Genomic DNA, 21,585 nt, shown 5'->3' with positions numbered 1-21,585 from the left:
AAATAATGTGCTCTCAAACTCACTAACACCTCAGCTTCCTGAGACGGCGAGTCAACAAGACCTGCCACTTACTCCACGCACGCACGGACGGACGCACGCACGCACACACGCACACACACACACTCACAAACACACTGTTGTAGGGGGTGCAGAGATTCTGGTTGCGTGCATACATATACCAGTCATGCTGGGGCAGCCCTAGGCAGTAGCCAGTCAGCACACAAATTAAGCTTTCACTAGCTAGCAGCATCTATCGTTCCAGGAAACCAAACTGCTGCACTGTAAAATCCTCACTGTTCATTTAGATCTGAGAGTTCAAATGACAAAATGGATAAATTAACACTGAGAATTCTACCGTGTACTCTCACTCCACTGTATGATTAGAGTGGAATAGAATATAGATAGTATAGAACCATATAAGATAAATCATTATTATCATGGAGCTTATTATATACTGTACCATGTTCATTGATTGCATAAATCACATACATTTCCTTACTAATAGTGATTAATATTTGTACGTTTTGTGTGTGTTGTAGTACGTGTGTCAGTCTCAAATACAATATAGGACTGAGGCAGGTTGACTAGTGATGCAACAAATGGCAATTCTTAAGAATGTGTGTGTGTGTGTGTGTGTGTGTGTGTGTGTGTGTGTGTGTGTGTGTGTGTGTGTGTGTGTGTGTGTGTGTGTGTGTGTGTGTGTGTGTGTGTGTGTGTGTGCACGTGAATTTGGTCAATGTTTACTGGGTCTGACAAGGCGAAGGTGAAGCCTCTTTAATTGCATGGAATCATTTTGCTTAACTTGAAGACTGCTAGTCCTCCCCATGCCCCTTTCAGCCGATTTCCGTGTTATCCTCCCTTGGGATGGGTCTGTTATCACCCCTGTCATGCCTTGGCCAAGGCTCAGTATAGTAAGAGAAAGTTAGCCTATTGCTACATCAATCTGGGAACTAAATCTAAATCACTAGCTTTCTTCACAAATGTGTTCATAAAGGTGTCTACTATCACCTCTGAACTTTGTCAAACCCAACTCCCTTGACATACTTTTTCGCAGGCACTCGCGCCTGCGGCGCTCGGGCGCGAAGAGCAGGACCGGTAGGTTCCGTACGGAACCATTGTTTACTTAGATATGGAAGGATGACCTCCCACTTGGGTAATGACGCCCCCTGGCGATCATTCAGAGAAACTACTTCAGCTCCCGTACTAACGTAGGTAGGAAGGGCCTGTCACTCAAACCGGAGTGACCCGCCTCCAGGCTATATAAGCCCCCGGAGGCGGAAGTAACATCCTCTTAATACCACTCTCTGCCACATTCAGTGAAACAGAGGGGCATTACGTGGGAGGTCATCCTTCCATATCTAAGTAAACAATGGTTCCGTACGGAACCTACCGTTTACTGTCAATATTCCAGGATGACCTCCCACTTGGGATTCTTAAACTCCCCTCTAAGCCACAACCTACTCTCATACCCCCACACACCCCTCATACGGGTGAGCACAACCCAAACGGGCGTGACCCATCACCCAGAAGGTCCCAGGCCCACCGGACCTGGGTGTGAAGGCATGAGAAAATAAAGAGAGACCCTGACAGACCGAAGTCCGCCTCATTCAACTAAATGAAAAGGACAAGTCCGCCTTATAAGTAAGACACACTATATAAGGAAAACACAGGGTCCCCCCAAAGAAAACCCCAGGTGGCTACATGCCCACCTGTGGGAGGGGAAGATCCGACTCCTCTATGACGTAGAGGAGGCAACTGCACCCAGAACCGAATGCGCTAACGAAGAGGATTCGATATCCAGGTGATAGTAGGCTGCAAAGGTAGAAGGCGAAGACCAGTTCGCCGAAACACAAATCTCCTGAACGGAGACTCCCTTTGCCAGTGCCCACGAAGTAGCCACACCCCTAGTGCTATGGGCTTTAAGTGCCGCCGGCACTTCCACACCCGCACTAGAGTAAGCCAGCCTAATAGCATCCACAATCCACCTCGAAAGAGTGGGTCTAGACACCGGCTTTCTGACAAGAACATTGCCCATTTCTACAAAGAGCTGAGAAGAAGCTCTAGAACCAGCAGTCCTGTCACAGTAGGCCTTCAATGCCCTGACAGGACAAAGGCAATTCAGCCGTTCATCCTCCACCGAGACAAACGGAGGAGGATGAAAAGCCAGAAGAACAACAGGCTCCTTAGGAACCACCATGTTCTTAGGAACAAACTTAAGATGAGGCTTGAGCAACACCTTGAGATCATTGTTCATAAACTGCATGCACTCCGCAGACACCGAGAGAGCTTGCAGGTCACCAACTCTTTTAGCCGTGGCCAAAGCCAGCAAAAGAGCCGTCTTGAAACTCAAAAGTTTCAAAGGCATCCCTACAAGCGGCTCAAAGGGAGCCCGACATAGGCCCCCTAGAACCACCTGCAGATCCCAAACTGGGAACAAAGACCTAGTCACCGGCCTCAAACGTTCAACTCCTTGCATGAACTTGATGACCTCCGGGACTTTAGAAGGTGCCTTGCCCGCCACCCCCAGGTGACAGGCATTAATAGCCGCCTGTCACGGCCCCCTGGCCTTAGGGCCTGTGTTAGCCTATGCATGGTGGAACTCTGTACTTCTGCTTCTCCCCACAGAGCCATGGGTGTCGGCCAATGAGGTGGCTGATTGGGGCATTGGGAGCACCTGGCCAGTACTCCTTGGAGCCCTATAAAGCCACCATGGCACCCTCATTCTCTCTCTCCCTCTCATGACGACAGCACCTATTGTTTCTCCTTATGCTTAGTTTACACACCTTACAACACCCCACACTACACTTACCACACATCCATGCATTGCTGACACTACTGATTACTGACTAACACACCTCAAACTCTTGTACATTATCATTTACACCATCTGTTAATAAATTATTGTTATACTTTAAAAGCCACTGCCTCGTGTCCTCCTCGATTTGTCATGGCCTAAGAGCCAGGTTGTGACAAATTGGGGGCTCGCGCCGTTCGTGAAAAGTTGGAACTCGGGTTGGCCGTGACATTGGTGACAGGTAAAGTAATCTTCCTGTGTTTAAAGCTGGTATAGTTATTGGCATTTTTGGTCACGGCAGTAGGAGGAGGCGCTTGGTAGTGGTCGTTTGATTTATTTGGGTTAACAATCTGGTTTTGTTTTGAGTTTGTTTGAGTTATTTAAAGTGAAAGTAAAAGTAATTTAAGTTAAAGTAAAAGTAATCTAAGTAAAAGTAATCTAAGTAATTGTTTGGGTAAATACAATTATTTTGGTTTTCTTTTTTTGGTTTTTGGTTTGTGCTGTCTATCAGTTACCGTGTGGTAATTGGGACAGGTGGGGCAGGTGTGTCTGGTAAAGTCTGAGGGGCGGTACTCCCCACCCACATAGGTCAGAGGTGTTACCCGCAGGGGGACGCACTGTTTTTTTTTGTTTGAATATTGTATTTTGTTAGACTCGGTCCCACACAAGATGGGATTGGGTGGTGACCACTGAGATTGCCATGGAGGTGTGGTTACTCGGGAGGCCCACTGAAGACCCAGGGCAAGTTGTGTTAGTTTAGTTGGGTTAGGCAGTTGAGGTAGGGGGAGTGCCGCTCCTGTAGGCGCACCTGTCTCACCTGTCCTAACGAGACAGAGGGGGAGCATTTGTTCCATTTTGGAATTAGTTTTTCTCTATTCATTTAAACGAATAGTATTTGCTCTTTAAAAGTTAACTACACAATACCTTGAAAATAAGTAAGTCACATTTTTTTTTTGTCTTGACCAGTTGAACTTACTGTTTTGAAAATGTCTCAGATTGAGGACTTTGTTGCATCTCCATGTGAAGAAACCTTAGATGATTTCACTAAGGACCAGCTGCTGGGAGTAGCTGAGCACTTTAAGATAGAAATTACAGACAGAAGGTTAAAGGAGCGGGTAAAGTCTATTTTGATCGCTAACTTAAAGGACAAGGGGATTCTTGAAGAATCTGTAGTTGAGGAAGAGGATGAGGAAACGTTTACTGAACCAGTGACCATGCCTAAAATGCCCACTACTCAATTTACTTTTGAGCAACAGAAAGAGTTGCTTTTGTTGCAAGCAGAGGGGAAGAATAATCAGTTGGAGAAAGAGTTACAGGTAGGGAGGCTAAAATTAGAGCAGTCTAGACTGGAGATTGAACGTGCAAAGCTTGAGCTAATAAAAGAAGGTAAACTCACTGCTGGGGATTTATCTGGTGGTAGGGCAACGCCCTCGGGATCTCAAACTCACGATTTTGACATTTTCAATAACTTGCGCCTAGTGCCCAAGTTTAACGAAAAGGACCCGGAGACTTTCTTTTCCATGTTTGAACGTGTAGCCGATGTACGTAAATGGCCAGAGTCTGCCCGCACGTTAATGCTGCAATGTGTATTAACAGGCAAGGCACAGGAGGCCTACTCATGTCTAAGTCCTGCTGATAGTCAGAAATACCAAGTGGTTAAGTCTACAGTATTGAAGGCCTTTGAACTTGTTCCTGAAGCCTATCGCCAACGTTTTCGGACGTGGCGAAAAATGGAGAACAAGACTCATCTAGAGTTTGCACGCGATTTGTCATGCTATTTCGCCCGCTGGTGTGCCGCCTTGGAAGTTAAGGACTTTGAAGGGTTGTGTGACCTTATAGTCCTCGAACAGTTCAAGAACACATTGCCTGAACATATTGCCAACTACATTAGTGACAGGAAAGTTCAAACTGCTGCTGAAGCCGCTGCTTTGGCAGATGAATATGTGTTGACACACAGGCGCTCTTCTGGGGAGCGACGCTCCTTTGTCCAGTCCCGTGCTGGCAACGAGAGTGTCGAAATGGGCTCTCCAGGTAGTTCAGGCATGGCGGTTACACCGGAGGCGAACCCTGGTCATGGCACGCGTGAGGAGAAAGTATGTAACTTCTGTCATAGGAAAGGCCATTGGAAAGTTGACTGTTACGCTCTAAAAGCAAAGACTATGTCTACCTCTCCCTCTGCGAAAGGTGCGGCTATGGCTGTGCCTGCGCCAAGCTTGGAAGAGGTACAGGTTAAGGGAGTCAAAGGGTCAAAATGTGGAATGTCAAAATGTCAAAATCTTGAGGTTGATGCGTCCTACAGGCCGTTCATCAGTGCAGGTTTTGTGTCACTTGTAGGAAGTAATGTTAAAGTGCCAGTAAATATACTACGTGACACAGCAGCACACGATACATTTATTGAGGCATCAGTGTTACCATTTACTAGGGAGAGTGCTACAGGGTCCTCTATTCCTGTGTTGGGGATGGGTTTAACTGTCCTCAATGTTCCTGTTCACAACATCATGCTCTATTCCAATCTCTTCCAGGGTCTGACAGGTGTGGCTGTGCGTCCCGCTTTACCTGTGGCAGGGGTAAATGTGATCTTGGGTAATGGGTTGGCTGGTGCACGTGTGTGGACGGATGTGCCACCAACTTTAGTAGTGGACGAGGTGCCTTTGGTAAAACCTGAGGAGAGTGAAACCGAGGTTCCTGAAGTGGTCCCAGCTGATGCACTGACGCGTGCCATGTTCCGTGTTAATTCCGAAGCAATTGAGTGTGACTTGGGGAAGAAACAGAATTGGGGTTCAGGACCAATGTTTTCCGTTTCTGAAACAATTCCTGAAATTAGCAAACCTTTTGGACATTTGATCATTGATTGTGGGGGCCTACTCCCTCGCTTGAAATCCGGTGCAGTTTATTTTCTCTCTGTTATGTGTTTACTATGGTTAATGCTCTCAATCAGAGAGGTTGCACAGAAAAGCACTGGGTTTAGTCTAAAGTCTCCAAACGAACTGGTCTTTGGCCATACTGTACCATTAGTCATTCTGAGTAACCAGTGGAAGGCGATAGAGCCTCGTCGCAACTTACTTGACTATGTGAATGGGTTTTGGCACCGACCTTATTTAGACAGAAGCACTGAGCAGAGAGTTTCCAGCCCTGGTGACCGTGTGTTGGCACTGTTGCCCATCACAGGCTCGCCATTTCAAGACAAATTTACAGATCCTCATACAGTGGTTAAGAAAATGTCTGACTTAAACTATTTGTTTTTTACTCCTCAGCGGAGGAAACCCACCATATTATGTCATGTTAACTTACTGAAGCCATTTCATGTTTGTGAATCCCGCCCACCGGATGTGCAGTCCAACTTGGATGTTCATGCAGCATGTTTAGCAACTGGGATATGGGTGTTGCCTACCGTTGATCCATCATTGTGGAAAGGTCTGTTAAAGAACTCTGAGACACTTGGTCATCTGGATACTTTGTTTAATCATCTGCCTGAGAAAGATGGATCACGCTGGGCATCGCCTTGCCTTGTTCAGAAGTCTGATTACTAACCTTGCTCAATTCATTGAAATGTTCTAGATCAGGTTAATTCGCTGGTCCCTAATGTGTCAGTCTTAGTGGCTCGACATTATATACATTAAAGGGGTTGAAAATGTTCTTTCCAGGGTGCCTTAAATTGAAGGCAACAATGTGACATATGTTTTTTTTTGTCCCTCTAGGCCTGTTCTGTCTGCTCCTGCCTCCTGATCTCCTCCTCTCAGATGCTCCAGGAATCCATGGTCAATCTTGGTTGCTGAGGAGGGGGCCGGGTGTGCGGGTGGTAGACAGGACGGGTTGGACTGGAATTTATTGGGGGCAAATGGTATTGATATAGTATTTAATGGTAATAGATAGTATTTAATGGCATTTATATTCACTAATTAACACATGTTTTTTTTTTCTTCATTCAATATATTATACGTATTAGTTTTTTCTCTTGACTGATCAGTTTGAATTTAGTAGTACTACTTGTTAGTTATTTAGGTTATTATTTAGAATGTCGGTCCCTTATGGTCCCTCATTTTGAAGGGGGAGGGTGTCACGGCCCCCTGGCCTTAGGGCCTGTGTTAGCCTATGCATGGTGGAACTCTGTACTTCTGCTTCTCCCCACAGAGCCATGGGTGTCGGCCAATGAGGTGGCTGATTGGGGCATTGGGAGCACCTGGCCAGTACTCCTTGGAGCCCTATAAAGCCACCATGGCACCCTCATTCTCTCTCTCCCTCTCATGACGACAGCACCTATTGTTTCTCCTTATGCTTAGTTTACACACCTTACAACACCCCACACTACACTTACCACACATCCATGCATTGCTGACACTACTGATTACTGACTAACACACCTCAAACTCTTGTACATTATCATTTACACCATCTGTTAATAAATTATTGTTATACTTTAAAAGCCACTGCCTCGTGTCCTCCTCGATTTGTCATGGCCTAAGAGCCAGGTTGTGACACCGCCAAATACCCCCTAAGGGTAGAAAATGCTAGACCACTTCTCAAGCGGTTCTGCATAAATTCCAGAATTTCCTGGGCTGACGCCACATGAGCCACCACAGGTGGAACACGCGACTCACACCAGTCCTCAAAGGCATTCCACCTTCCATCATAAGACGCCCTCGTAGAGGGCGCCTTAGCACTCTGAATGGTAGCAACCACTTCAGAAGAAAAACCGGCTGCCAGCAGGTTTAACCTTTCACGTGCCAAACCCACAGGTCTAGGACCTGCAGGTCTTGGTGGAAGATCTCCCCCCTGGCCTGACTCAACAGGTCCCTGCACTGAGGCAGCTGCCAACCCGGTTCGCAAAGGAGAGGGGCGATCGCCGATCTCCACGTGCCCTTGTAGGGAGCCACCAGGAGCATCTCCAGACCGAACCTCCTGACTCTCTCCAGAGTGGGTCGGATTAAGTCGAAGGGGGGAAACGCGTACAGTAGACCTCTCGGCCACGTGTGCGCTAAGGCGTCCAACCCCAAGGGAGGACTGCCCTTCACCGCGAAGAACAACGGACACTTCGTATTCTCCGCTGACGCAAACAGGTCCGCCACTGGCTGACCGAACTTGCGAAAAATCTGGCTCGCCACCCTGGGGTGGAGAGACCAATCCTCGTAGCGAGGACCTCCCCTGGACAGGAGATCTGCTCCGCTGTTGAGGAGACCTGGGACGTGTAAGGCCCTGATCGACTTGAGGCGCGACAAGCACCAAACCGTCAATTCTCGAGCCAGACGGTCCAGTGGCAACGACGACAGGCCCCCCTGTTTGTTGACATAAAACATGGCCGTCGTATTGTCTGTCCTGACCAGGACGTGACAATGCAAAATCCAAGGCTCGAAATGCTTGAGCGCCAGGAGTATAGCCATCAACTCCAAATAGTTGATGTGACGACCCCTCATCTCCAGAGGCCAAAGCCCCTGCGCTGTGCGCCCCTCGAAAGTGGCTCCCCATCCACTGAGACTGGCGTCTGTCGTGATCGACTTGCGGGAAACCACCTCGCCAATCGAGACTCCGCTGGTGAGGAACCCCTCCACCAGCCACGGAGACAGGGCGATCGCGCAGGAAGGGGAAACCGTAACCTTCTTGTACTTCAAGGAGGGCGGGATCCCGAGGGATAACATCCATCTTTGAAAAGGTCTCATATGAAACCTGCCCAAACGCAACAGATGTACTGCGGAAGCCATCATTCCCGTCAGTACCATGCAACTCCTGTAAGTGACCTCCTGGCCCACTTGAAAGGAGTCGAGACATTCCCGAAACCTGTCCACCCTCTCCTCTGAGAGACGGGCCGACATGTCGGATGAGTCCAGAAGGACCCCAATGAATGTAAGACGACTTGCTGGAGTCAGCATGCTCTTGCCGTGGTTGACTATGAAACCTAAGGCCTTCAGGTGAGCCAAAACCACTTGTGTGTGACGCGCCACTTCGTGGGCGGAGCTCGCTGAAATCATCCAATCGTCGATGTACGTCGCCAACCTGACGCCCTGCTGTCTCAGCGGGGCGATGGCTGCTTCGGTCACTTTCACGAAAACCCTCGGGCTCAGTGACAGACCGAAAGGGAGTACTGTATACTCGTACAGGCGACCCTCGAAGGCGAACCGAAGGAATTTCCTGTGTGGGGGATAAATCTGGACGTGCTGATAAGCATCCTTCAGATCCACTGAACAGTGGAAATCCCCTTGCCTGACCGACCGTAACATGGTGGGTACTGTTAGCATCCTGAAAACGTATTTCTTCAGGTACACGTTTAGTGCCTTTAGGTCCAGGATGGGACGTAGCCCCCCCCCCTTTTTGGGCACCAGGAAATAACGGCTCCAAAATCCCATGCGGGATTGGGTCCTGTCCAGCTCCACTATAGCACCCTTGCTTAGCAATGAGCTGATCTCTTCTCTCAAAAGACTTGCTTTTAAACCACGTGCTCTGGTATGAATAACCCTGCTCGAAAGCGGGGGTATATCTGCGAACTGTAACCTGTAACCCCTGGTTATCGTTCGAAATACCCAATGGCTCGGGTTGCATAACTTCCACTGGCGCGCACAGCGTGCTAGCGTGTTTTGAGCGAGAGAAACCCCACCACTGTGCTTCCGTGACGGCGGAGCTTTTTGGCGGCCGGACCGGAAGTGGGGAACCTGCGTATCCGTATCCGGAACGACCGGATGCGGAGCGCAAGGGTTCAATAGGTCGCATGGCGGAAACACCTTCTGGTTGTACCGCTTGACTAGCGGAGCTATTTTGCGGCGGGACCGGAAGTGGGGAACCTGCGTATCCGTATCCGGAACACCCGGATGCGGAGCGCAGGGGTTCAATAGGCCGCAAGGTGGGAACACCTTCTGATTGTACCGCTTGACTAGCGGAGCTCTTTTGCGGCCGGACCGGAAGCGGGGAGCTAGCGAATCCGTATCCGGTGAAACCGGAAGCGTTCGGTTTTCGCTCGATAGAGCGACAGGAAGAGCAAAGCGATTCGACTGATAAACAGACTCGCCCACAACTAAAGCATTCTCCCCTGACAGGAGAGGAACTTTTACGTTTAATACCTGCTCTAAGGCCTTTATGCTTGTCCCTTGACCCGGGCTCATAGTAGGCCGACAGAATTTCTGACTCAAGGTTAAATTCATAGCATCGCTCACGCGAGGGAAAATCCACTCGCGCGCATGAGGAACCATATAATTGTTTGACGTTAACATTACTGGTTGCTGATAAAACCTCTGACTGATTAAAGAGTCCTGACGGGACTCCATCATTCTTACAGGAGGCATGCATAAAGGATTCATATTGTCGACGCGAGGGATATCCCACTCGCGCGCTTGAGGAACCACATAATTGTTTGACATTAACATTACTGGTTTCTGATAAAACCTGTGATTGATTATCGAGTCCTGACAGGACTTCATCATTACTACAGGAGGCATGCACGATGGGGTCGTCTGTGCTAGTGCGAGAGAGTTGGACAGAGACAGACTTTGCTCTTTCAACATGTTTATTGTCGACACAGGAGGCATCAAAATCAACATTTTCATTTCCCCGACACGGGGTACCGAAAAACGCCCTCGTTTGGGGGGAGGGGGACCGAGAGACACCTCGGACCCCCGCCCCAGCACAATCCCCCTCTTCAGAGTGTCATTTGCGCTGTCCCCTACCGCGGCCACCGCGGTATGAAGACTGCTGCCTGCCATCCTTGGACGGGCGGCGCGGCTGAGCGCGCTCGGGAACCACCGCCTTGCTGCGGGGCCTGTCAGGCGCCCTGGCTGCAGAGGCTCCCCTGGAGGAAGACGAGTGCTTCTTAAAAGAAGCAGAGCGGCCCCTTTCCTTGGCGCGGGAGGAGCGGGACGCCCTCCTAGCTTGCTGCGGTTCATCCTGTGGCACTGTGGTGGACTCGACGATGTCCTTAGCCGCCTTGAAGAAGGTAACTCTACCCTGCAGCAGCTCCAAGCCCCCACCCATGAGGGTGGTGGGACTGTTCTCCATGTTTATGAGAGACTTGTACATCTCCCCGCGAGGACCTAGAGGCTTCTCGCCCACGTCCCTCTTAGGCTCGAGGTCGACATAGTCGAGCCAGCGGGCTCTCTCAGACTGGAGGTTGTAGTCCATGGACCTGCCCATCCACTTAACCGCATGCCAATTGACCTTCAGCATGATGTCAAATAGAGTGTTCAGTTCAGCTGTGTGCTCCCCCGTGGGCAGACCTTTGACCAGGTCCTTGGTGGAAGCGAGCAAGAGCTGGATCAGATTCAGGTCCTTAGCGGCCAGAGCAGCGGACCGGTAGGCGTTACGAGCCCTGTCCGACTGCAGCTTGTCCTCCAGGACAGTGAACCCCGGCGGGTTGGTGCCGACGGGGCCAACAAACGGCCCGTTTTTAGCCGTGCCTACATCTTTGTACTGGGGTCTGACGGAACTCAGAAAAGATTGTGCCAACAGGTGGTCCAGGTTAGGGCAGGTGGACATGCCTGCCTCCGCACCGCCCACCAAATCCAACACAGAAAAGGGCAGCTTCCTGGGGTCTTTATGTGTCTTCCATGAGGAATGGAGGGCCTTGGTGAAACCTTTCACCAGCGGCAGCCTGGAGAGGACATACGGGGCGGGAACCGAAGGCTCCTGCCCGGGCATTTCGTCATCATCCTCGGCCTCTTCAGAGGGGAGAGGAGGTGGCAACTCCTCTCCAACTCTGGCCAGAGCTCTCATGTAGACTGTGAGATGATCCAGCATTTCTGCTGCAGAATCGACGTCCTCTGCTCCCGCTTCACTCGCTTGACTGGCGGGTGGAGGGGCAGTGGTGCCTGAGGAGGCCTGGGAGCTCCCTGCGGCGTCCAGTTGACGTGCTGGAGCCGCAGGGGCATTACCTTTCACAGTGACCGTGAGTCGAGAACCCTCGTCCTCGACGGAGTCCTCCTCCTCCTCGGCCGTGTATCCAGAGTATTCAGAACCAGAACCCTCGCTCTGACAGGAGCTCAGGTCCGACTCTCGCCTGAAAGTCTGGACTGTTTTGGTGATGCTCACGTCGAGGGGAACGTCCCCGACGGTCACATCCGAGCGTTTCTTTTTGGGCACCGCGCCCGAAGGGGAAAAGGCTACCGGAGGGATGTTAGCCTTCTTGGTCGCCTTCTTAGCGGCGACTTCACCAGACCCGCCAGCTCCAGTGACAGTGGAGCTAGCTGCGGTCGGTTGCGCGGCAGGCGGTGTCTCATGTAGCACGGCGCCATCTTGACTTGGAATGGCGCGCTGTTTGCCAAGCGGATCTCCAGAAGGCAGCGCCGCACCTTGACCAACGGTGCGGGCCGCCTGGGGAAGGAAAGACTGGGCTGTGGGGTTGAGAGCAGTGGACCCACCTGGTGGAGCGCAGGCCCCGAGGCCTGCCCTGGCTAGGTAGAACCGGTGTATCAGTACATCGTGGTCGTAGGCCACGCAGTAGTCACAGAAAGGTCCTGCTCTCCCCTGAGGACTCAGTGCAGAGAAGGCGTGTGCAACGCCCATGCAGCCGACACAGAGAGGGTGAAGATCCTGTCCGTCGATGAGTCCTGGACAGCCTGGACATTGCCTCGGCAGGAAGGCCAGAGGATCCATGGCGAAGCACTGTAGATAGAGTTAACCAGAAGCAGACGAGCTAACAAGCTAACGGCTAAGGCTAGGCCACGCTTGATTCGGGCAGGGCCTGAACAAGCGGTAAGCAGTGTAGCTAACGTTAACAAATAGCAGACGAGCTAACAAGCTAACGGCTAATGCTATGTCACGCTTGCTTCGGCGGAGGCCTGAACAAGCAATAATAATCCTTTGTTATAAAAGGAAATAACCGTCGATTTAGGACGGAACAAGAATAAGTATTCTTAAGTACGGGTTAATTCAACACTCGCCGGTGGGCGACTCCAATGCCACCGCTTTAGGCTAATGCGCGAAGAATAATAATACAAAGGCTGAGTTTCAACTTATCTGAATGTGATATCGCAGAGAGTGAAAAGAGGATGTTACTTCCGCCTCCGGGGGCTTATATAGCCTGGAGGCGGGTCACTCCGGTTTGAGTGACAGGCCCTTCCTACCTACGTTAGTACGGGAGCTGAAGTAGTTTCTCTGAATGATCGCCAGGGGGCGTCATTACCCAAGTGGGAGGTCATCCTGGAATATTGACAGTAAACAAGGTCCGCTGGCCTTCGCGCCGCTTGCAATGTCGTGGACAATAACTGTAATCTATTATTGGGGGAGAATAGGGTTGTTAGTTATGAACAATGTATAAATCTGAAAGCCATTGGTATGCGGTCAGAAATAAGAACACTTCTGGCTCACGAAATTTGACCATCGTGCCATGCACAGTCTCACACATAAAACCCACAGGACATAAACTACAAGATGACCTGTAGGATTTTATGAACTAGGGGAACCAACCCAATTTAAAATTGCAACATTCTTTCTTTTTAAAAACAAGATGGCGAAAGCACTTTTCTCTATACTGCATCTTAGGCCTTGACTTGGCCTAGGACAATATATTGAAGTCTTCACTCCCTAATCTAACCCTAACCCCAACCCTAACCTTAACCTCTGTAAAACTATGGCTAAACCTAATGCAAAAAAAAAATTCGGAGCGGCGCATCCATCTCCGTAGCATGGCTAGAATTCCCAACCCTGTAGTCTCGAATCCCAGCGTGACTTCTTTTTTTCCCCATGTGTGTTGGCGCATGCGCATTGCAATGATAAGACCAAGGCTGATATTAAGGCTGATATTGGGACTACCCAGCTCCTGGTAGTTGGTAGTCTGACTACTGAGCCTTGGCTAAGGTATGACAATATTGATAACAGTCCCATCCCAAGGATATGATAACGCATGTATCAGGTGCCCCTTTAGAGTAGAGCAGATCTCACGTATTCTGTGGCAATGAGAGCCATCCCTTAACAAATCTCTTCATGCAGTTATCTACGCTTTTTAAGTTGTTCGCTGATAATCCTGTGACGTCCGCTTGGTTGGTTAGAGCAGGGATTTTCAAAGTGGGTGACGGGGCACCCTGGGCCGCGACGGCAGTCCAGGGGTGCCACGAGATGAAAAAATATTTAGTATAATTTTATTTTCAGTCAGTTCTAACCAAAATGGCTATTATCTCAACGTTTTCCTCACAACTTAATCACTAAAATAATATTTTAGTGATTAGTGACAATATTATTGTCACTGTCGGGCAGAAACCTTGTATCTCGAAGTTTCAAATGTGTACGTCTTTTGGTAAAGCAAAGCCCTGCTTCATCATACAAGACTGTCGCACAAAACTAGTGAAAACAGCCGATCTACAAGCACACAACGCCTCGCGATGCGATGCGAGGCGCAGTATTTGAACTTGGGCCCCCCCCCCCCCCCCCACCCTGACAGATAAATATTGTGAAAATAACAGATCTACAAGCTCCCAACGCCTCTCAACGCGAGGTGTTGTGAAGCTTGCAGTTCGTCTATTTTCACGCTTTTGCCTGTGTATTCGTGAATTAATTTTCCCCATTGACCTGAATGGGGAAAATTCAAAAGGAAAGACAAAATTAATTAAAGTGTGACTCACATCACGGCAACCACACTTGCAATTTCCAATTGCATCTTTTTTTTTTTTTTTCATTAAAAAGGTCTTAAAAGTCCTTAAATTGTCACTTCACCCTCATCTGGGGACCCCCCAAAACCATGTGGGGATCCCCCTGGGGGTCTAGACCCACAGCTTGAGAACCACTGGGTTAGAGGACCATTCTTTGCCTCTCAATATGGGGATTTTAGTTTTGTCTCAGGAGCAAATGCTCAATTTCTGTCTAAACATTAGGAGAGATTAAAATCCAAGATTTGGGATTTTGGTAGAAAGCCACCATCTGCCATTCCACTGCCATGTTAGTCATTACGAATAAAAAAAAAGGTATTAGGGATGGGTTTTCGAGGGCTAACAGTAGATAAACGCCAGTGATACTAACAACTCGACAGAGACTTTTGACTTTGGAGTGTTAATTTCTACATTTGTGAGTGGTCCAAATGTAGCCAAATGGGTCCAAGTAAATTAACAGGATTTTACAGTGTGAAATGGAGGGCTGTGTGTACTGTATAAAGCTTTTCATCCAGAACAAAACATGACACCTGCAGGTCACTATTTGACACATTCAACCAGAGAGGACATAGAGTAACTAGTCAGTGAAATCACCTGGCCTTCTACTGGCCTACACCTTTGGTTTTCTACTGTTGTTTGGTTTTGGAACCACAATGCACCCCTCCTCTATGAACATCACTATCTATCATCCATCCATGTTCTCCCATCTATTCCATCCATGCAGTGTCTCTCAAATGTCTCCCGGCCAGGCAGCAGAAACGACACAGGTGCAGATAATTGGTGCACTGTGGAACACTGTGTAACTAAGTCCACTGTGGTCCTCAGGGTATATCTTGTTGATGAATGATGAATGAACTTTATTATTTATTACATAAAACAAGTTTAGAACAAGTTTAAGAATAACGAAATTGGAGCAAACCCCTAAAGTGTGTTACAAGACAACTTAGGATACCATGTAGTAATAAATAGCAAAGATCATAAATAATAAAATAAAGATTTAATAAAAACCAAGCATAGTCCCATATCACATAGTCCAATGTCTCTTGTACCCTAAAGTACTCTAACGTACTGTGCTAGTGGTACGTAGTTGCCTGTTGAGCGCCGCTACAGCGCTGGGATAGAAACTGTCTCTCATCCTATTTGTTTTTGCCTTCATTGACTGAAAGCGTCTGCCCGAGGGCAGCATGTTGAAGTGGCAGTGCCCAGGGTGGGATGGGTCTCTGAGAATACTATTGGCCTTCCTGAGGCCAGGGAGGGGCATAAGGCCAAAAACAAGAGGCGACAATGACCATGGCCTTCATGGCCTCCATGAAATCCCTACCCTGCATCCTTCACCCCCCCCCCCCCCCCCTTTCATCCATCTCTCATCCATCCGTCCATCTCTCCATCTCCAGGGTCAGTTGCTGGTGCGGACGGGCCGGATCCAATTGGGAGAGAAGGTTCTGCGGGACGCGGTGCAGTCCCACAGCACCTCCCACGAGGCGTGGAGCGGGCTCGGGGAGGCGCTGCAGTCTCGGGGATGCCCCCAGGCCCCGGACTGCTTCCTCATGGCCCTGGAGCTGGAGGCCTCCTGCCCCATCCGGCCCTTCACTATTATCCCCAGAGAGCTCTGAGATGGAGGTTTAGTGGTTGTTGGAGAACAAAGCCAAAGAGCCGTTGAATGAAGTATATCGTCGTTGTTGGGTGGAAACCTTGTGTATATCCAAAAGCGTTCATTTTGTATTGATCATTTAAAAAATGAACTAAACCAGTGAAAACAGCCGATCTACAAGCACACAACGGTGTGCTTGTAGATCAGCTGTTTTCACTAGTTTTGTGCGACAGCCTTGTATGATGAAGCAGGGCTTTACTTAGCGAAATATTTTACAAATTTGAAACTCGGAGATACGAGGTTTCTGCCCAACTGTGACAATCTCCTGTCCTTATCCTTGGCACATACTGTACACCCACAGGCCTGGGTAGTGTATCCTTTAGAGCTGTGGTTCTCAAAATTATTTATTTCCAATGACCCCTGTCCCCCATATTTACTTGTGCCAGCAGAGTACGCAAGTACTGTATTTGGTGTGCTGTCTGTATCGGGAGCATGTCGACATTGCGACATAGCATCTGTTCGACAGTTCATTCTTCCGACACAGGTGAATGTTAAAGGAGTAGTTCACCCCCAAAATGACTTTTTTTTCTATTACGATTACTCATGCCATGGAGACTAGAGTTCAATAATATCTTTTTGTTTTTGTCGCATTCCTAAGACAATAATGTGATAACAATTAATTTACCCCCATTCATTCCGGATGGTGACCTGTTTCTAAACGGGTCACCATCCGGAATCAATGGGGGTAAATTTACTCAGATAAAATTTTTGTCTTAGGAATGTGCACAAAAACCAAAAAATATTATTGAACTCTACTCTCCATGGCATGAGTAATCAATAGAAAAAAAGTCATTTTGGGGGTGAACTACTCCTTTAACCTGGTGAAAAGCTAACCTGCCGACGCGGGTGAATGTCAACCTCTATGCCTAAACCTTACCCGAACCCTAACCTTAAAGCTATACTATGGAAGTTGCTCAACTACTGGTCAGTAGCGTTATTGCTTTTTTCTGCAGTTTTTCACCCGGGGTCGCCGCGGACCACCGGAGCGGGGCCGCAAAACCAAACCACAGAGACGCCGCATCCGTAGAGTGGTCTCACGTTCCTATGCGACCAGGCGTTGGGGAGTAACAGGCTAGACTCCTACACCAGCGTAAACACTGCTGTAGAAGCAAGCTACTTCCTGAAGAGACGGCAAGACGTGCTGTGATTGGCCGGTAGTGTATTTTGCCGCGAAATGCAGCCCCTGTCACTGCTCACTGGCTCAGTAAAAGAAATATAAAGAAAAGGCTTTCGGGTCTGAAATTAACAGAATAGTTAGGACAATTTTAAGATTAGTTTTATTGGAAAAGTTACATAGTATAGCTTTAACTTCAGTAACCGTGACGCAGTGGTACCCAACCTTTTCAGGCTGTGACCCCCAAAATAATCATATTTTAACTGGGGATCCCCCCACCCTGACGAGCACTAAGAGTTGAGGCATTATACATTTTGTATAACATGGTTCTATTGTGAAAATAGCAGATCTACTAGATCTGCTATTTTCACAATTTCTGCCTCTAATATTTGACAACATTGGCCAATGTTTAATTGTCATTTTAGAGGTATTAAAAATGCTCCGTTTGTTCACTGTTGAGAGAGAAAACAGTGTTGCACATTAAGTTAATCATCTGTTAATCAAAATAATTTGGGGACCCCCTTCTTGGGGGTTATACGACCTGTGACATTTAAAGCAGACAAATCAGTATAGTCGCTCCTGTTCACTTTATTATTAGACATGAATGTTGGTACTTACAGACACACTGTACTTGAGTACTTGACCCACAGGTTGAGAACCATCTGATAACAAGGCAAGTTGGCACCTCAACAGAGTGCCACCTTGGCCACCCACATACCCTACTTGCACGCTCTGCTGGTCGCACTTGTAGTTTTCTTCGGAAGGTTGACTATGAGTGCACAAGTCACAAGTTGGCACCTCGACAGTCTAGTTCTGAGAGTGCATAAATAGAACCCCCTTGAGGAACCTGGAGGAACCCCGCTTTGAGAACCACTGCTTTAGGGGCATTTAATGGGCTCTTCTGCAGCCTGGACCCTTGTTATACGACCTGTGACATTTAAAGCAGACAAATCAGTATAGTCACTCCTGTTCACTTTATTATTAGACATGAATGTTGGTGCTTACAGACTCACTGTACTTGAGTACTTGAATACTTACCTGCATTCATGACCGTACCGCACAGTCAAATGCATTGAGTACTGTAAGTTTCTGTGTCCTCAGGGATAAATGCACTTAACTACTTAAACCCTCTATTCAAAGAGATTTGGTGTAGAGTGGGGGGGAAAGCGGTCGAAGTACCGAACCGACCCGGGTCCGTTTTACTGTCCAGAGGGTTTAAAACCCATTTTGAACGGGTACACATTATTGTGTATCATTATTTTGTGCTTTAACTATTGAAAAACAGCAGATATACAAGCTCACAGCGCGGCACCGAGTGCCGCGCTGCAAGCTTGTAGATCTGCTATTTTTGAAAAAATGTGAAAATTAGAATTTTGACCCAATTCTATAAGTGTCTTTTCAATCCTTCTAAAGTTTTTTGAAAAAAAAAAAACATGTTTCTGTGTCAGCAATCTGGCTTAGCCATCGTCAAAGAAAAGGTCCTTTTCACATAACTGGATCTCAGTTAGTCTGTTCTTGAGAGACTACTATGTCAGTGGTTCTCAAACCTTTTCATGTGAAGGACCCCCAAAATGTGTTTGGCCACGGACCCCCATCTCCAAATATTTAGTTCCAGGGACCACCCCTGGAAGCAAAATTTGAGTTACAAACGTTCACTTTGAAAATACATATATCCAAAGATTTGCACACATTTTCACGACTTTTTCAAAAATAGCAGATCTACTTGTATATCTGCTATTTTTTACTGGTTAAAGCATTCAATAATTCTAGGCCTAAATGGGTTAAAATGCATTATCCTGCTGTAAAACCCAATGCATTCCAAATCCGATCAACATGGTCTCATTCCAACCGTTAGCTGTCACATGAACTAAGTGCCTCATTCATTCAACATGTTTGAGGGAAGCATTATTGAGGGATGGCAGGAGACAGGATTTCAGTAGAGGAAAAAAAGTATATTTTGTGCATGGGAGTGATCAGAATCTCTGTGAGGGGCAGGATGGAGCGGTCATCTCCTGGAGTGGTCAGAAAAGACCGTGCGGTCAAGTGAAAGTATGAACGCTGCAATGTAGAAACACTACTGGACATTTGCAGAACATCACTACAAGTAAAGCCCTTTGCACACAGACGTGTTTTTTCTCGCACAGAAATAAACGGACGATTCAATTTTTTAAAAGAAAACAATGATTCTCTATGACCTCATGCACACCGGCTCCGAATTTGCCATGCGGCAGGTGGCTGTGGCTGTGCGTTTTTTCCCGATCGAACCCAGTTAGGGTTAGGGTGCGTCTTGTCGCATGCCGTAAAAACTCATTGACTCCTTTTATGACTCCTCTTCGGATCCGCAGTGTGGATTCCGCACAGCCTTGCACAACCAAATTCGATGTGTTTTAATCATGCAGCAAACGGAAAGAAACGCAACGGTCCTGTGTTTTTGATTAACTCCCGTAATCAAAAAGTAAAATAAATAAAAAAAAGTATTGGTATTAAAATATACCTTTCAAATGTAATAAACCGCATTACAATCTTATGAAAACAGCAGATCTACAAGCTCACAATGTGTCGCACCTTGAGGCTGATGACATGGCATTGTGAGCTTGTAGATCGGCTATTTTTGAAAAAATGTGAAAATTAGAATTTTGACCCAATTCTATAAGTGTCTTTTCAATCCTTCTAAAGTTTTTTGAAAAAAAAAAAACATGTTTCTGTGTCAGCAATCTGGCTTAGCCATCGTCAAAGAAAAGGTCCTTTTCACATAACTGGATCTCAGTTAGTCTGTTCTTGAGAGACTACTATGTCAGTGGTTCTCAAACCTTTTCATGTGAAGGTCCCCCAAAATGATATGTGTTTGGCCACGGACCCCCATCTCCAAATATTTAGTTCCAGGGACCACCCCCAGAAGCAAAATTTGAGTTACAAACGTTCGCTTTGAAAATACACATATCCAAAGATTTGCACACATTTTCACAACTTTTTCAAAAATAGCAGATCTACAAGCTCGCAGCGCGGCACTCGGTGCCGCGCTGTGAGCTTGTATATCTGCTATTTTTCACTGGTTAAAGCATTCAATAATTCTAGGCCTAAATGGGTTAAAATGCATTATCCTGCTGTAAAATCCAATGCATTCCAAATCCGATCAACATGGTCTCATTCCAACCGTTAGCTGTCACATGAACTAAGTGCCTCATTCATTCAACATGTTTGAGGGAAGCATTATTGAGGGATGGCAGGAGACAGGATTTCAGTAGGAAAAAAAAGTATATTTTGTGCATGGGAGTGATCAGAATCTCTGTGAGGGGCAGGATGGATGGAGCATCTCCTGGAGTGGTCAGAAAAGATCATGCGGTCAAGTATGAACGCTGCAATTTAGAAACACTACTGGACATTTACAGTACATCACTACAAGTAAAGCCCTTTGCACACAGATGTGTTTTTTCTCGCACGGAAAAAACGGACGATTCAATTTTTTTAAAGAAAACAATGATTCTCTATGACCTCATGCACACCGGCTCCGAATTTGCCATGCGGCAGGTGGCTGTGGCTGTGCGTTTTTTCCCGATCGAACCCAGTTAGGGTTAGGGTGCGTCTTGTCGCATGCCGTAAAAACTCATTGACTCCTTTTATGACTCCTCTTCGGATCCGCAGTGTGGATTCCGCACAGCCTTGCACAACCAAATTCAATGCGTTTTAATCATGCAGCAAACGGAAAGAAACGCAACGGTCCTGTGTTTTTGATTAACTCCCGTAATCAAAAAGTAAAATAAATAAAAACGTATTGGTATTAAAATATACCTTTCAAATGTAATAAAACGCATTACAATCTTATGAAAACAGCAGATCTACAAGCTCACAATGTGTCGCACCTTGAGGCTGATGACATGGCATTGTGAGCTTGTAGATCGGCTATTTTCAAATAGACAAAGTTTAAATAGGGCTGAAGTGGCGTAATGTATGTTTTGTAATAATAATCAAAATCTAAAAAGTAACTAATAACTAAAGTTTTCAAATAACTAGCGGTACAATATTTGTAATTGTAGTGGAGTATAAGTACAGAAAATTGGAAACTGTAGATTTAGTCGCCTAAAAATCGTCGACTGAAACATAAAAAATCTGATGAAAAGATATGGCTAAAGCTAATCAAAATTTGCAGTCGAAATAAACACTGTACCACAGTGGACCCACAGATTTGCTGAGGAGGGTTTTCATTTAGATTTCTCATATAGGTTGTTTATGGGGCAAGAGTACATACAGCTTTTTATGACGGCTATTTACAGTGCGGACGTATTAAGTCGTGTTAAAATGATGATGCCAGCTAAAAGAAAAAGGGACCAACTTAACTCATGCTTTGGACTGCATGCATAATGTATGAGGATTGAGGTTATATATGCTGCTGTGGTAGTGATGGTGGGAACAGTGTTAATAAACACACATCATGCGTATATATTACTGTATGTATTATCACCTATTAACA

At 47.1% G+C, this 21,585-nt stretch overlaps 1 protein-coding gene across 1 annotated transcript in view; it reads left to right on the top strand.

Moving 5' to 3' along the window:
• The window catches only part of ttc7a (tetratricopeptide repeat domain 7A), a 122,147-nt gene extending 106,105 nt beyond the window's left edge, over nt 1-16,042 (top strand). The window contains exon 21 of the mRNA XM_080740176.1: nt 15,747-16,042. Within this exon, the coding sequence (XP_080596302.1) occupies nt 15,747-15,965 (219 nt within the window). The 3' untranslated portion in view covers nt 15,966-16,042. The remainder of the gene's footprint in view (nt 1-15,746) is intronic.
• The last annotated feature ends 5,543 nt before the right edge of the window (nt 16,043-21,585 follow it).

This window comes from Nannobrachium achirus (genome assembly GCF_963921795.1).
Source record: "Nannobrachium achirus genome assembly, chromosome: 13".
NCBI lineage: Eukaryota > Metazoa > Chordata > Actinopteri > Myctophiformes > Myctophidae > Nannobrachium > Nannobrachium achirus.
Note: the sequence above shows the minus strand (reverse complement) of the source record. Positions and strands in the feature narration are given on the sequence as shown.